This window comes from Simochromis diagramma, unplaced genomic scaffold (assembly GCF_900408965.1).
Source record: "Simochromis diagramma unplaced genomic scaffold, fSimDia1.1 OVJJ01000606.1, whole genome shotgun sequence".
Taxonomy (NCBI): domain Eukaryota; kingdom Metazoa; phylum Chordata; class Actinopteri; order Cichliformes; family Cichlidae; genus Simochromis; species Simochromis diagramma.
The window spans coordinates 621,347-637,969 of record NW_024387233.1 but is presented as its reverse complement, the minus strand read 5'-3'; the positions used below and the strand labels follow the sequence as shown (position 1 = coordinate 637,969).

Sequence of the window (16,623 nt, the reverse complement as noted above, 5' to 3'; positions counted from 1 at the left end):
GCCCCCTGGTAGGGTCTCCCATGGCAAATTGGTCCTGGGTGAGGGACCAGACAAAGAGCGATTCAGAAGACCCGTATGAAGAAAACATCGAGGGAACAGTTTACCCTGCCCGGGATAGGGTTACCGGGGCCCTGCCCTGGAGCCAGGCCTGGGGAGCGTGCCCGAGGGCGAGCGTCTGGTGGCCGGGCCTTAGTCCATGGGGCCCGGTCGGGTCACAAGCAGCTTTACAGGAGACCTTGTCTTCCTGATAAACTTGATTTTAATTTCAGTCTTTCTTAGGCTTCCACACTCTGACAAATAGATGAAAGAAAGGAGCTTAAATCAACAGAAAAAATAAAATAAATAAAAATAAATTCTAAAAAAGCAGCTTTAGGAAGCAATATAGCTCAAAATCAATAAATTAAAATGAAAAATGAAAAATAATTTACTAAATATAGTATAAAAATGCCAGCTAACATTAGTGGGCAGTGCATACTTACCACATATGTTAACAGTCATATGGTTTGAGAAACAGACCAAAGAGCCTCACCTGGTGCTCATGCACACTTAAAAGAATCTCCAAAGTATCTGAACACAAACAGACATTATAATAATAATAATAATAATAATAATAATAATAATAATAATAATAATAGATTGGATTTATATAGCGCTTTTTCAAGGCACCCAAAGCGCTTTACAATGCCACTATTGAATTTAGACTGAATTACATGAATCTGAGACTTCACAGAAATATCTTCTCTGGGTGATAACTGACCGCTGAGGCTGCGTTAAGCCGTTTACTAGTGAAGAAATCCTGAAGCCTGCTCGCTCATCGCTGATTTTATAATCTCTCTGACCAGATCCTCTTCAGCCTCTTTGTCTTGTCAAGTCAGGTGACCGATGAGATAAGCTCTTTAACTCATCAGAACATCGTGACCCCACAGGGACCATTTTACCTGGGTGCTCACCAGCCAATCAGTGCTCAGTCTGGGCTGCAGAGACCCCCTAAAAGACCCACAGTGAATGGATGGAACACACACACACACACACAGGCTCTGCTAACATTTATATGAAAAGCTTGCAGGATTTAATCAGGGAAGACAAACTTGCAGAGAATGAAAGCTCAATAAAACAGAATTATTTTGATTTTTCTATCTGATGCAGCTGCATGAAAGCAAAGTGGTCACATCGCTGCCTCACAGCAAGAAGGTTCTGGGTTTGATTCCAGGATCTTTTTGTGTTTGCATGCTCTCTCTAAGTACTCTGGCTTCCTCCCACAGTCCATAGACATGCACGTGAGGTCAACTGGAGATTATAAATTGGCTGTAGGAGGGAATGTGAGCGTGAATGTTGGATGGAAGGTTGTTGAAGCAGTGGAGACTTTTAAAAACTCAAACAAAGACGTTAAACAACTTAATCGAGTAGCACACAAGTTGGTTTTTTTGTTTTTGATGTCACAGTTAAGAAGCTACAGAGAAGTGACATCATCAGGGTTGTGGGCCGGACTGACTTAGACACAAACTACATAGAAACAACACACACTCTTTATTGTATATATGCAGCTTTTCTCACATAAAATGTACTTTGCAGGCCGCACAGGTACATTTTTAGGGTTTACTATTGGACGATCCCAAATCTCTTATTCTGAAAATTCAGCCACTGCAAACCAGTGCGCCGTTTAAACACCACTGTTTGACAGACTGACTGCAGCTGAGGATGGAAGTCTTTGTTCTGCAGCAGACGTGCTTCAGTCAAACCAGACGCTGCAGCAGGTGGAGAACCATGCAGCTCATCGAGACTGCAGGACAGAGACCAGCAGTGCAGACTGCGGGCACAAACCATGTACAGAATAACTGATTTTTGTAGGTTTTTCAGTTCTACTTTTAGAACATCGGTGGTCTGAGGCTAAATTGTGCCCATCTGCGGTTTCGATTGAACCCCCCCTCGCCTTTGTTTCGACCATCAGTAACTTTGCGTAGGTGAGTGAAATGGTTTCAGTGTTTGAACAATAACTGCAAGAGGCAAAGAAAGATTAGAAACTCTCTGAATTTACTTTCAAAATTCGAGTGCAGTGGTTACAAATAGTTTTATTTCCTGGTTTTGTTTTTCTTATTATTTTTACCTGCACTCCCGACTCTGATAAGATGTTTGACATCTGAGCCACTGTGCAGCTAAGGCACCAGATGCATATGCAATAGGTTAGAACACTCTCAATGGTGTCTCTGTAGGACACCAGCAGTCTCTGTGTGAATTTATTCCTCCTGAGAATTCTCAGGAAGTCTCTGTTGGGCCTTTTTCAGCAGCTCGGAGGTGTTCGCACTCCAGGAAAGGTTCTCCTCTGTGTTGGCTCCCAGGAAGCTTGTCACCTTTTCTACACAGAATTATCCAAACATGGCATCGATCGGTGGGACACTGAGCTGCTGCAACTACGTGCGCAACCATCTTGCAAAACCTGTTTGCAGTTCTGAAAGGGCAAGTACAGAGCAAATCTGTGTACGATTTTTCTTTCATGACTGAAATCTCGTGGTGCCAGAAAATTGTGAATGTAACCCTTGGTTAGATTAGAAACAGTTTAATTAAACTCTCTACGCATACTGCATGCATTTAAACAGCAAAGCAGGCTCCTGTTTCCACCACTAATTGCATGATTTTAGCTCTGATGTTACTGTAGCTCTCTGCTTCTGCCTCTCCCGAGTCCCCTGCTGCTTCTGGGCCTCGGCTCTCTGTAGATGGTAAATTACATGTGTTTATGTCGAGTACAGAGCAGGATGGGCTGGGTGCACTGTGGTCAGAGTCTGTGGAGCTATTATTACCCATCACTGGGTGGGTGTCTCTGACTTTACCCATAATCATCCCTCACTAATCAGTGGGTCACCTCGCTGGCAGGGTAATTTGCAACACAACAGGCTCAACCTTCTGCACGAGCTGCAAAATTTGTCCTTGAAACTTCAAATCTGCAGACACAACATAAAACCCACACTGAGAGGTTAAACTCCGCCTGCTTGGTCTTTTTATTCTTTATTTCTTTTTTACAGTAGATCATCACACAAACACTTCCACCCTTTCTTACAGAGAGTCATGAAAATGAAAGTGAAAGAAAGGATTTGTTTAGGGTCACATAGAAAGAGATCTGAGGGCTGCTTTTGGAGAAACGAAGCTCACATCCTGACTGTGGAGCGCTTCTAGTTTACTCCTTTGATCAGTTCATCTCTTGAAAAACATAAACACTGTGTCCTTGAGACTTTATGATTCCCTCAGGATCACTTTGCTGTTTGTATAGTAAGAGGATGTAATGATGTTTAGGCTGAAGAAGAGGAACATTTCACACAAGCAAAGCCTGTCTGAGTGGTCAGATGGACAGACGTGACCTGGATAATTATGGCGAACAACTTCCTGTTTCATAGGGGGGAGTGTTTGAGATCAGAACGAATGAAGATCCTATTAACTTTTCTTCTGTAAACTCTTGTCATTGTTTTGTGTTTTTTCTTGTAAAAACGCACGCCAGCGCCGTGGACACCCAGAAGCAAGTCTTAATCATGATGTTGGCAATTTAGGTCCATTCACTCGATTCTGAGAGCAGATGCGCCAACATGGGGGGTCATAAGTCACGTGTGCTGCAAGCACCGGTCACAGACCTGGATAAATGGGAACGCTGCGTGAGGAAGGGCGTCTGTGCTAAATGAGACATGCAGATCCACCCACTGTGGGTGTGACAGCAGGCTTAAGCACTTTTACCTTTAGCTGCATTCACTCCCATTCATTTGGGACTATCTCACAAGCGCCCCCTGCTGTGCTCTTGTCTGAATGGCAGCCAATTTCTGTACAACAAAGTTAACAGGAAGTGCATGCTCAATCATCCGGGTAAGTAAATCCCAAAAACTTGATTCTGTTCATCTGGACGTAGCGTTCAGTGGGAGAAACGTTTCAGTGGGCTGTTTTCAGTCATTGTGCAAAGGTACTGTTTATAAGGTTGGAAACCTGCAGTCAGCTGAGACTGAAGAAGTCACTCGGATGAGTGACAAAATGTTCCTCCCATAAAAACGCTACATCCAGATGCACAGAATCAACTTTTTGGAATTAACAGGAAGTGGACTTGTTCTCCTGGACGGCATCTGGATCCATTCAGGAGCAAGTTTTTTAAAAACTGAAAAGTTTGTTAAAGTTTTTCTCCACAATAACTTCTTAACCCCAGAGTTTCAGTCAGGAGCATCAATTGTTTGGTTTAGTGCAGCAGGTATAAATATATGCAAATAATCATTTACATATAATGAACATGATTTTGGTGAAACAGCTGTTTCACCTCTGGAATCATTGATTTCCATGTTTTTCACCCTTGGGAAGCGAGATTCTCTATTCTATTCACTCTATTAACTGAAAGAAATATAAAAAAAAATGGACATTTTAGCTCATTGTGCTAAACATTAAAGGAGGTGTCAGGTTTTGTAAAATTTAATTCCTGGATTATGAAGTGATCGTCTGCCCTGAAGCGCTGAAGCTTTCACCTTTTTTAAATCACATTACATGATTTTATTTTCCTTTCACCACAAATCAAATCCTCCTTCCTCTGTCCTTTCTTTCCTCATTCCATCAGCTCATGCTCCTTCCCTTTATCTCATTTGTTTAGTGTTCTTACTATCATTGGTTTTTTCCTCTCTCCACTCTTCTAGAAACTGATCCAAGTAAAGACACCACCCCCTTTCCTCTCTCCTCCCTCCCTCCCCTATTCTCTCTCTCAGCAGTCCCTCCTCCTTTCAGTTGTCCTCACACTGCATTTAGATCTCCTACCTTCCTCACAGCGAGTCTCCTCGGCTTGATCGTTGTCTCTGCGTCACTGTGGTCGTGGGAAGGATGCTGTCCCGCAAGCTCCTGGCTCTGCTGGGGCTCCTTGTGCTCTGCAAAGGTAAGAAAAGTCCAGTTTTCCGACAGAGCAAAAGCTTAAACCTGATTTATGCTCAGCTTTATCTTCAAGATAAAGTTAAAAATAATTGTGTCTGTTTGTCTAAATAAACAGAAACAGACATTCTGAGTGTTTGTGGAGTGAGAAAGAGTTTATTGAAGTGTGAGGAACAGAAGTGAACACCGACTCTGCTCCAGTGAGGAGTTTCCATCCGGTGGTGTTAAAGTCAATAAGCAGCCTGTTATCCACTCACTGATATAGTTTACTAATGTGTGTGTGTGTGTGTGTGTGTGTGTGTGTGTGTGTGTGTGTGTGTGTGTGTGTGTGTGTTCCGGGTGGGGTGGGTGCTGATTGGATGAGTGCTTTTTTATAGCAGTCTGATCCAATTGAGGGCAGTGTTGCGCTCAGGTGTGGAGAGCTGCTCACACAGGGAGTCAAACCCCCAACTCATAACGCACACTGATCTGGACTGTATATAAAAGATGGACACAGTTGCAGAGCTGTAATAAATCTATATGAATGAACTGTTTTCTGTTTGGCTTTATTAGCCTCACATGATTGTGGAGTCTTTACAATGTTTTTTCAGTTGATTGAGGTTTGTGGACATTCATCTATGCACAGCTCTCTTTAGGACCTCTTTAGCACTTTTATTCTGTCCTTTTTCAGCCACTCTGTTGTAGATGTGCTGCTGTGCTGGCGATCATTGCTCTGTTGCATGACCCAGTTTCAGCCAAGCGTTGACTGTCAGACGGATGGCCTTACATTTGACTAGAAAACTTTGGTATACAAAGGAGTTCTTGGTTGACTGCACGGTGCCCAAATCGTCAGCCCTCCACCTACGTGCTGACAGCTGGTATGAGGCGCTTGTGATGATTGGTTTTCTCCAAATGTGGTGCTGTGCATTATGGTCAAACATCTCCAGTTTTGCAAACCTAAGCTGCACTGTCACGTTCTTTTTAGAGAGAAGAGCCTTTCTCCTGGCAACTCTTTCAAATAATTTCTATACTTGATCAGTCTGTTCTAATTGTGCTGTCATGAAGTCTAACATTTAGCACGCTAACTGAGTCTGAGGTGACTTCGTGCAGGCTTTTTGCAGCACAAACACTGTGCAGAGGTCCAGTTTAGTGACTCAAGTCAGCAAAGGTGAGGCTTAGCAAACAGTTAACAGGTAAAGCTTCCGGCGTCAAGACACCTGTCAATCCATGGTGCCCCTAATTCCAGTATCCAGATGGGTGTATTATAATAAGATTCACCCCATGTGCAGGTGATGGAAGGAACTGAAACCTGGTTTTCTACAAGGCTGTGAACATGATTATTGCAATGCTTCTTTTTATTGCAAAAACTGAAATGCTTCTAATGTCCACCAGAGGCTGGCTCCAAAACACGAGTCAAGCCCCACAAACTCCCACGTTAAAAATATCCTGTTTGGGCAGATTGTAGAGAGCTCTGAGATTGCAAAAACTGTAAAGGTGCAGCCCAGATTGACTCACAAGTATTCACTTATTTCTCCTAATTTAATTAAAAACGCTCTCCTGGGTTTCTTAAGCCTCTGTATTAGGATGGTGATAATCATGAATGAGTGTCTTTAGAGGAAAGGGCTCACAAACAACAAACCTTTTGATAATAAGCATGGTTATAACCCAGTCACACTAAGTGCTTCACAGTCTGTATAGTTGACAACATGCAGGCTACAGACACTTTAAACAAGCTAACGAGACTCCCTGCTATCTGAGATTAATCAGCACAGAGCTAAAGAGGCTAAACTAACACCCAGCGTCACTATCGGAAAAACAGACCTGATCCAATCGCTTACAGGTGCACTGAACTGCAAACTAATCTAATGACTTTTGACCTGGTCATGAGAACATTCTCTCACAGCCGGGTGCTTAAAAAAAAACAAAAAAAAAAAACAAGGTGGCTAACAACAGCCAAATTTACACTCTGTTGTTTTATTTTTTATGGTAGTTATCATTTCTGCTGCTATCTTTTTGACTCTTGTTTAGTTTCTTTGTGTCACATTGACATTGCAAAATTCAGAGATCAAAATAATCCTTATGTATCTCATACTGGACCTGAGTGTAGCCCCTCAATTCATCCTGTGTCTGTCTGAAACAAGGAATTTATTCTGTCCCTCACTGTGATTGGAAGCCCCTTTTAATCAGAAGGTTCAAGCATCAGATGGGTGGGGCTTCTGTGCCTAAGGCTGTCCCCTCTGTGTGAAGCAGTACATTTAGACTGGGGATTATTTGTATGAATTAAATAAGGAAAAACATAACAGGCCATCTTTAAACTCAACTTTATATCATATTTGCAGAAGAAAATGTTTCTACTTCATATTCAGACCAAATTTAGCAAAAAAAAAATGAGCTCAAAAAGTTTCTTTGCTCAGTTATCTGTGATTTATGACAGATGAAGTTTTCACAAATTATTATGGAAAACAAAGATACCTTTCATCTCTCCTCTGAGATGGAACAAGTTCAATAGGAGAATACAGTCCCAGAAGGTTTAGACTGTCAAGTCCCAATTCATGTAGCGGTCCGACAAAAGTTGTTACTAAAATAGAAATAGCAGCTGTGTTAAGCTAATATTAGGCTAATGTTTCTGCAAACTACAAAAGAAGTACTACAGAGACTGTCTACACTTTATTAATTCAAAAAAGGCACTAACAAATCCTATATTTTGTCACTGGCTGCATAAATCAGCTCATTTGTATAACTACAAAGCTGACTAGCTAGCTTTAGCATGTAGCTAATGTTAATTTAAGACGTAGACCGCAACACAACATTAATCATTGGTTTTAGCAAGCAGTTTGAGATGTTTTTTATTTTATGGTTTATTTGTAGAGGGACGAGTGTGTAAAATGAAACAACACTGCTGATGACAGTATTTTAGCTTAAGCTAGTTAGCTTAAGCTAACTAACTAAATCTTACTTTTAATTAATTAATTAACTCTAACTAGCAAACCTGTCGGTAGATAGGCTATTATCTGAAGTCCAAACCAATTATTACATAATAACATAAAATGAGTCATTAATAGTCTTTATTTTTCATTTAACACAATCCAAAGTAATGTGAAGAAGCTAAAAAATGAAATGACTTTTAAACTGCTGCAGTTTCAGTTTTTGAACCTGTTACTGTCTGTCTGTGGATTGTGCCTCTAATGTCAGCCTGAATCTATGATTCAGTTTGTGAATCATCCAGGATGATGACACTGGCTGTCTGCTTGAAGCTGTTATTTAGCTACAAAAAGTGGTATTCCTGTAGAGCTGCGGTCTACAGCAGTCAGACTGATTGTTGGGGCTCATTATTATCATTGACTCTTTACCTTGAAATTTTTTAGTGCCTTAGCTTTAAAATGATATAAAAATCTACTAAACTGAAATGGATGAAACAAATATTCCCACTGTAGCCTGTAGAAACTTTGGACCCGTTTTTCATTTTAATTCTACATAAAACCTGAATTCATCTGTAAAAGTTGAGTTTACAATACAACTTCCTGATCTTCCATGTTGTGACTCCAGGCCAGGAGGAAAGTGAAGCAGGCGAATCTTGTGATAACTTCACCGACCTCGACCTGACCCACTGCTTCGTGGGAACCACCCTGTACGTGCGGCTCCTGCTCTACACTCGCTCCAACCTCGACTGTGGCCGCGAACTGAACCACCACCACCTGTCCTCCCAGCCGCTCTTCAGCCTCTCCCGTCCCACCGCCTTTGTCATCCATGGCTACCGGCCCACCGGCGCGCCCCCTATCTGGATCAACCACATAGTCCACCTGCTAGCAGAGCAGGAAGACATGAACATCATCGTGGTGGACTGGAACAAAGGGGCAGCCAACCTCAACTACTTCACTGCTGTGAGTTACACCAGAGAGGCCGCTCTCAACCTGACGGGCTTCATCATGACGATGGAGGTGAGACAGACCTTCAGCCCAGACCTTTATTTTCCCTTCCTGTAATCATCCTGCAGTCTATTGTTGAACCAATAGACCAATAGAAGCAGCATCACTCATAGGTTTGAGATATGAACGTCCACTTCAGCTTCACGGTTCTCACCATCTAGGATTATTAGAGCCAGCAGTGGCCATGGTTCAAGTTGTTTCTAGTAGTCTCAGTTGGCAAAGTGTACCAATGCAATGCAAAGACACAAAACAGAATACATAAAACTTCACAAACTTTGGACAGATTGTTCATTCAACTAATGTGTTATTTATCAGAAACATACATTAAAATGCTGTAAATGGCACCAAATCCATTTCTCTACGCAAGAAGTCCGGCTCAAAGCCTAGAATTACCAGTTCAGCCAGTCTACAGATGTTTTTAAATGACAAGTATTAAATATTTCCCAGGTTACAGGTCCTTCAAGTACTTAAGAATGGATCTAAGTTTTGGTGCTTTTGGTATTTCCGCCACTTTGTGGGCACATTAAATTTTAGTAAAGAAAAAGAGATTAGAAGACATGTCTGTGTGAAAATCAGCAGTTCTGTCATGTCCTTTATTATCCTGTATATTTAAAAGGTCTTTATGACAGAGTTATACCTCACCTGTAACGCTGAGCTTTTGTGCCCACAGGCTGAAGGAGCCTCTCTGAGCTCAGTTCACCTGATCGGCGTCAGTCTGGGAGCTCACCTGGCTGGTTTTGTGGGAGCAAACCTGAAGGGGAAGATTGGCCGTATCACAGGTAAAATAAAGTACTCAGAGCGGTGCAGTATGCGAGTAAATGTACTTCATTATCATGTATTTATGACAGATGTTCTTAACCTTTCAGTTTAATGAAAGCAGCGCTGTGGAGTGAGCAGGCGGAAAACTACAAAAGCACTCACATACCTCCTTGCTTCTTTCCTTCCTCCCTTCTTTCCTTCCTCTTCTCCAGGTCTGGACCCTGCTGGACCGATGTTCACCAGGGCCACGCCGGAGGAGAGGCTGGACCCTTCGGACGCCATGTTTGTGGACGTCCTTCACACCGACATGAACTGTAAGCATCTAACGCAGAATTAATAATAATTTAAATAGTGATTTAATATCATTTTAATATTGACCCTTATTACTTTGATCATTTACACACAAAGAAAGCAACTGGAAAATAAATAGCTTTTAGTTGTCATGGTGTGAGGAACAATAAACAAAATCTGTTAATTTACAAACACTAGTGTTGCCTGTGAGGTCACAGCAGCTCTTATAGGATCTTCTATTGATCAGACCCACATCCCTAAAAATGTTTTTACGTTATTAGCTGGTAAATCATTCAAATCTCTTTCCTTCTTTTACAATAAATCCTTTTATTTATAGATGAATACATATATTTACTGATCATAAATTATTCAGACATATATTTAATTATATTTTACTTATTTGTATTAATATGCTTTTACATAAACTAAAAGCATGAATATTATTATGAATTACTATTATTATTACTGTTATTTGGAAATATTCCACATTTTTATTAATAAAAAAGGGTTGGCATTAGAAGTAGAGATAATTCTGTTTATAAACATTGTTTTTTTCTTAAATTATTAGTAGCAAGTTATATAAATATAGTTATATAACTGAATGAAAATGTTAATACAATTTTAATTCTAGTTATTATTTAACACGTCTTACCTTTCTATGAACCTAGAAAGTATTTATTAAAAAGCAATAAACCTTCGTGACCTCATGTAAGAGTCGCTGTGTTACACGCTGTGCTCTCCATGCGCAGCCTTTGGACTGAGAGGAGCTCATGGCCATATTGACTTCTACGCCAACGGAGGCGCCGACCAGCCGGGGTGTCCCAAAACCATCTTTTCAGGTGAGCCCACACACAAACTAGGGAGACACACACACACATTAAATAACACACATGTGCTGAGCGCAGTGTGATCTCTGTCCTCCAGGTAAATCTTACTTTGTGTGTGACCATCAGCGCTCCGTCTTCCTGTTCCTGTGCGCTCTGAACCGAACCTGCACCCTCACCGGTTACCCCTGCTCGTCCTACAGCGACTTCCTGGACGCCCGCTGTCTGCAGTGCGAGACCTTCAAACCGGCCTCCTGCCCCGTACTCGGTGGGTGCTGACACTGAATGACCGTGAGAGGGAAACGATTAAGAAAATAATCAATCTCCTGCTACATAATGTTTACAAAAGCTGTTCTTCCCCTGCAGATAAATACTCTGCAATTAATCCCGTTAATCCAGAACTTGGCTTAAGTGAGCAAGTTTTCCATCGTCTCAATCAGGAAAGTTCATCTGAGTTTAAATTTGCTCTACGGGCGATTCTGCACGCATTTCAAGGAATCTAAATTTAAGTGATGCTTCAGAGAAAACAGAATTAGATCTCGGCTGCAGACTAATAGACTGTATATAAAAGATGGAGCCACCATTGTGACGGCACCTATTGGCTCTGAAGCTTTAAACAGCGCAGATTTAAAGAAGCCTGTTCACAGAAATTAGCTGCAGGTCTGCTGGGGTGCATCAGGGGGCGCTGATGAGCTAGTCGTCAGTGATAACCTGCTACTTAGCGACCAGTAACTCACAGAAAGTGTTCATATTTGTTTCATTAAGATGCTGGACATCTATCAGGCACCTGATCTTAACACCTGTACGCTTCACCTGCAGGTTATGACGTCAGCCCGTGGAGGGAGACTCTGCAGCAGCTCGGACAGACCAAAGTCTTCTTCAGCACCACCGGCGCGCTGCCCTACAAGAGTGAGTATGACACACGAACCTCATAAAAATTCACGTCTCAGGTGAAGCAGACTTTGAAAAGAATGGAATTTCGCTGTAGGATGCGTTCAACGCCCCTAACACTGGGAGCGACGTCCTCCTATAGTGAGTCGCAGCTGCAGCACAGACTTGCCCTGGTGGTTATCAGAATCAGAATACTTTATTAATCCCGAGGGAAATTAGGGTTACAGCAGGCAGCACGCTAATGGCGCATGCGCACTTACAAAGGAACCTTCTGACCAACTTTACACAAACATCACATTGGGGAGACATGTCAGAAAGGTAGGCTGATGGGGAAAAAAAACAACGAAAATACACTAACATGAGGTAAGAGGAGGAGAAAAAAAACTCCACTCAGACTGAGCTCCTAGTGGGAGAACAGTTTGATAACAGAAAAAACACCTCAGCACAAAAAGCACATGACTATCAATACACCATAGAAACACAAGACAAGCAACAGGGGCGGGTAAAGGGTGAGAGAGAGCCGGTGTAGACAGCGCATCCGGTCCTGCAGCATGTCTGCGCTGGTCCAGTCGACTGCCATCTTCCCCGGTAGGGCACAAGCATCGAAGGCGTTGGAAAGGGAGGGGGGATCAGTGTGTGCACATCAGTGTATGTGTGTGTGTGTGTGTGTGTGTGTGTGTGTGTGTGTGTGTGTGTGTGTGTGTGTGTGTGTGTGTCCAGAGTTCAGCTGAGACAGTGTCCTTCGCCCCGACAGGCTAAGTAAACAGTCCTCCAGCCAACCCAGGTGGTCTTGCGTGGGATGGGAAGAACAGTCATAACACAGTCGTTATCAGGGAGTGATTGTTCGGCTCCAGCCTTGGGCCTGCAGCTGGCGCCGTGATGGGGGTCCGCAATTTTGAAGCTGCTAACTAAATGAAAAGAAAGGCATAACCTCAAGCCAGGGACGTCCTAACATGTGATTAATTTGTCCCAAAAACAAGGTTTAAAATGATCTTGCCACACAGTTTTTGTTTCTTTTGCACGGGTCAGAGTAGACTCTTTTGGGCCTTTAAATTTCACATAAATAAATGCACTTCCTGTCTGTTTGCCACACAAGCAGAACTTGATCAACCAAACTTAGGCCCTGACGGTTCGTATCTACATCAGGTATTATTACGTTATTGTGTTCCCTAGCAACCACCAATCAGCAGGCTAAACTGGCTCAGTCATAGTGTTAATGCACCTGTAACCTTAGAAAAGCATTGTATCATTTTAATATATTTAATAATATATTGACAAAACTTTCATTACGCATGATGTATCATGTTGCCTAGCAACCACCTACAGCCAGATTAAAAGCACAGCACTGTAGCATGTGCTGGTTCAGTAAATGTCCCAAATGGTTTGATTTCAGCAGTAAAAACAGGATTTGACTTTAAATTATAATGTAATTATTTTATTAAGAGTTTAAATTTGCGTCGACAAGAATGATTATTATGATTTTGTACTCTGGCTGTCAGAACTTGAAAGAACAATTTCAAAAAGCCAAAATAAATCACTCTATATCACAATATTTACGTGAGCACAGAGTTAAGGATTTGAGGTTAGGACTTGGACATCAGAGAGTTAAAGAAGGATTTGGACTCTGTGGATGCTGACCCCACTGTGGGACCCCACCTACAATATGTGCTTGGACTTTTTTAAGAAAAAATATTTTAGGACCTTTTAACAGAAAGGAGTGATGATTGAGTGTTTTGTTGGATTGTAACGCTGTGTGTGTCCCGTGTGTGTCAGAGCTGATGTACAGAGTGGACATGGTGACATGGAACCAGTACCTGCGCTGGGGGGTCGTCTACATCCGGCTGCACAGCGGCAGGAACGTCACAGAGGCCCGAATAGACCAGTGAGTCTTTCTGCTGTTTCACACAGACTGGATTTATGAAAAGCAGGAAAATAGTTGACTTTAAATTTTAATTCTGAGTCAATGAAAACTTTAATGACATATATAGATAGATAGATAGATAGATAGATAGATAGATAGATAGATAGATAGATAGATAGATATGTAAATAAATAATCTTAGCAAAGGAGATAAAAGTCATCTTTCAGTTTTTTGTTTCTTGTTTTCCAACATAAACACACAAATACAGACTTTAAATTAATGGCTTAAACCTTACGGTCTCCTCGTCTCTGCGCACAGTAAGCTGCTCCGGTTTGAGCAGTACACCTCCACGCGGCTGCTGGCCCAGTTCGATGAGGATCTGCAGCACATCCAGAAGATCTCCCTACGAATCAACACCGGCAACGTCATCGGCCCTCGCTACAAAATCCGGCTGCTGCGAATCCGCTTCACGCCACTGGAGCTTCCTGAGAGGTCGGTGGATCTAGTTTTACTGTTTCTGAATAGGAACCAGTCTTAGAAGATAAACTGTCTCAAAATCTATGTGGAGGTGTCTCTCTCTCTCTCAGTCTGACCTGTGACATCCTAAAAGGAAACAAAACTAAACTGTTGTTCTCCAAAGCCTACGCCTCTAAGGACACGTAGGCTACATATGTACACATATATATACAAAAAAACTGGGATTACCTGTAAATGCGCTGACATTATTTGACACTTTGGCCATGTCTGATATTGCACTGGAACAGGAGACGAAGGAAAAGCAGAATAAGTCCACTTCAAAGGCTACAGTTTGTATTAACAGATACATTTTTTTCTCCTTCAGGCCTTTGATGTGCCGCTTCGACATCATCATGGAGGAGAACATAGAGGTGGCGTTTCGGCCTCTGCCCTGCGGCTCCCGCCTCTGACTTTAACACAGCCTAATTCCCTCTTTGGAAACCCATCGGACTCACCTGTAATCCTATTAGAGGACCCTCGGGCGTCCTCTGGGTGCTACGGGCTCTCCCATCCCACCAGGCGGACCTGCGGGGGCCCCCACAGGAGAGCTGCCAGCCTCCTCGCCGTGCTGTGGATTACTCCTGGTTTTAACAACCAGGAGGATGAAAGCTAATTAAAGTTATGTTAAGCTACAAGAAAACTGAGATTTTTAACAAGATTCTGGAAGAAGCTGCTGCTGAGCTTCATCGGTCTGCGTTCATGTTGGGTTTATCTGGGCACAAAACCCGCTGGAACGCGAGACCAACAACTGCACGACAAACAAGGCAAGAAGGCGCTCTCTGTGCTTGTTTCTCCCGAGGGAAGTCAGCCAAAGTTGAGGAAAAGATTTCTTCACCTGAACTCAGCCAACTTCAACTGATTCCTTCGCTACAGCCCTTGTTATTGTCAGCAAGCAATCATTCATGAATATGCAATTACAAATACACAGGACATTCTTAAACAGGCATATCTGAACAACATCAGTGTCTGTATTCTGTGTGTGTGGGTGCATGTGTGTGTGTGTTTCCAGCCATACTATACATAGACATAGAAGTAGTAGAAGTAAGCGTCTTGCTAAACTATAAAAACAGGAAGTTGCAATAGGTCATATCTCAAACACACATGTAAAGGTGTGAAGTCTTGCACATCAAGAAACAGAACAGTCTGGTATCAACAGCTATAATGGAATTACAACGTCGAGGCTGCTTCCTCTCACACAGTCTTATCAGACCTAACAAGGATATGACTTTGATCAGCGTGCAAACGATTATATATTTCTAAGCACAAATGACAACATTAAAAACATCTCACTCTTACAGTTCACCTGCTGTGAAACTCACACTGTCCACAAGGAAATGCAGGATTTATCTGTGTGTTTGAAGACGACACATTTGCAGAAAGAAAAACATTTAGATTACTTTTTGTAAATGTTGCGAGTTTGTCACTGACATCGAGTGGCAGGGACAGAATTTACAAAGGAGCTTTTAAACAGTATAATGTCATAAAATCTGGATTCATGGAAAGAAGCTTTCCTGCGGCACTCTCAGGTGCGGTGATTACCTGTAATATGTTTTCATCATTGCTTCTAAGCTTTCTGATCTCCTGAGTTCATGATCACATGGTTCTCTGCCTAAAACTGCCCAAAGAACATCTCCCCTTTAAAGCATGAACCATGAAATAATTGCAACACATAATTATGTCATTTGCCACAATTCAAAATCATTTTTGTAATTTATTGACTAAAATTTAATTGTGTATTTATTTATTTAGGTTTTCAGGGGGGGGATCCCACTGATGATGTAGAAAACTCCCAAAATCTCATCAGACACACTGAGTGCTGAGGCGTTAAACCCACTGAAGAGCGTTCACTGAGCCATGTGACCGGTGAGGTCTTGCACTAAACGCTGCTCTCTGGTGACCTGTTTTGCTTCTCCTTCTTCCTCGTTGCCTTTCTACCAGCAGCTCTCGAGCGTTTCTGTCTGAGCTCCTCACAGACCCCCTCCTGCTGCACAGGTAAAGCGAGCGCTCTAAAAAGATCCGTTTGGAGACGGATTATCTCTTCGCTGCTGCCTGAACTGTGACGCTGCCATGACCTTTGCTCACAGCGACGCTAAGCCGCACAGTTTGTTGTGGCGCCGGAGCTCGGGGTCATGTGATATGTGACTGTAGACATGTGTATATACAGTTAGAAGTAGTTGGTAACGTAGAAGAGCATCGAGCAGGTTTTACTTTAACCTCAGTAAATGTTTCAGCGCTAAAACCTCAGCTCTACTTTTTTATGTATTCTCACATTGTTTGAAATAAATAACTTGTTATACCATCAAAGACCAGATGTATTTGCTTTGACTGTCTTTTTGAACCTGCAAATGAAATTAAGTCTGCGTAACCACGGCAACTTCCACACCACACTGGTCCCAAGTTAAAGCTGCTGCAGAGCACAGCGAAAGACTGAATTAAAGAACATTCTTTTAAATGTTTATGCCGATAATAATAATTATCATTGATAATCAAACTCAGACTTCATATTACGTTCGTCCAAATTCTCGAGCCAACGCTCATTTCTTTACATTTCAGTAGGAAAATAGATGATTTATTGAAACATGTGAACCTATTTGGAAATATAGTCCATGTACATATGTACATATACCAATTATAACAAGCCTGAAACTCAGTGTTTGTATGACCACAGCCTGAACGCTCTCAGGTATTTCTTTAAGTAGTG

General features: G+C 42.1%; 1 protein-coding gene and 1 long non-coding RNA gene across 3 annotated transcripts; one reads left to right on the top strand and one right to left on the bottom strand.

Moving 5' to 3' along the window:
- Positions 1–4,767: 4,767 nt before the first annotated feature.
- Positions 4,768–9,988, bottom strand: LOC120746958. The gene is made up of 3 exons (XR_005698990.1): positions 9,702–9,988; positions 9,423–9,531; positions 4,768–4,874 (listed from the first exon to the last, which is right to left on the bottom strand). It is a non-coding gene; the product is annotated as an uncharacterized LOC120746958 (long non-coding RNA).
- Positions 4,776–16,226, top strand: lipib (lipase, member Ib). Of its 2 annotated transcripts, XM_040052496.1 has the most exons (10): positions 4,776–4,882; positions 8,401–8,792; positions 9,451–9,559; positions 9,752–9,853; positions 10,580–10,669; positions 10,755–10,922; positions 11,474–11,563; positions 13,319–13,427; positions 13,725–13,898; positions 14,248–16,226. In XM_040052496.1, the coding sequence occupies exons 1-10, from the start codon at positions 4,831–4,833 to the stop codon at positions 14,330–14,332; spliced, it is 1,371 nt and encodes a 456-aa protein (XP_039908430.1). In that variant the 5' UTR covers positions 4,776–4,830; the 3' UTR covers positions 14,333–16,226. The 2 variants fall into 2 exon arrangements, with proteins under 2 accessions (XP_039908430.1, XP_039908431.1); XM_040052497.1 differs by lacking the exons at positions 13,319–13,427; positions 13,725–13,898; positions 14,248–16,226 and having other exon boundaries at positions 10,784–11,591.
- The last annotated feature ends 397 nt before the right edge of the window (positions 16,227–16,623 follow it).

Coding starts and splice junctions, on each gene's coding strand:
- lipib (XM_040052496.1), top strand. CDS start 4,831: ATGCTGTCCCGCAAGCTCCTGGCTCTGCTGGGGCTCCTTGTGCTCTGC. Junction 10,670..10,754: donor TCCCAAAACCATCTTTTCAG/GTGAGCCCACAC, acceptor TCTGTCCTCCAG/GTAAATCTTACTTTGTGTGT. Junction 13,428..13,724: donor ACAGAGGCCCGAATAGACCA/GTGAGTCTTTCT, acceptor CTCTGCGCACAG/TAAGCTGCTCCGGTTTGAGC.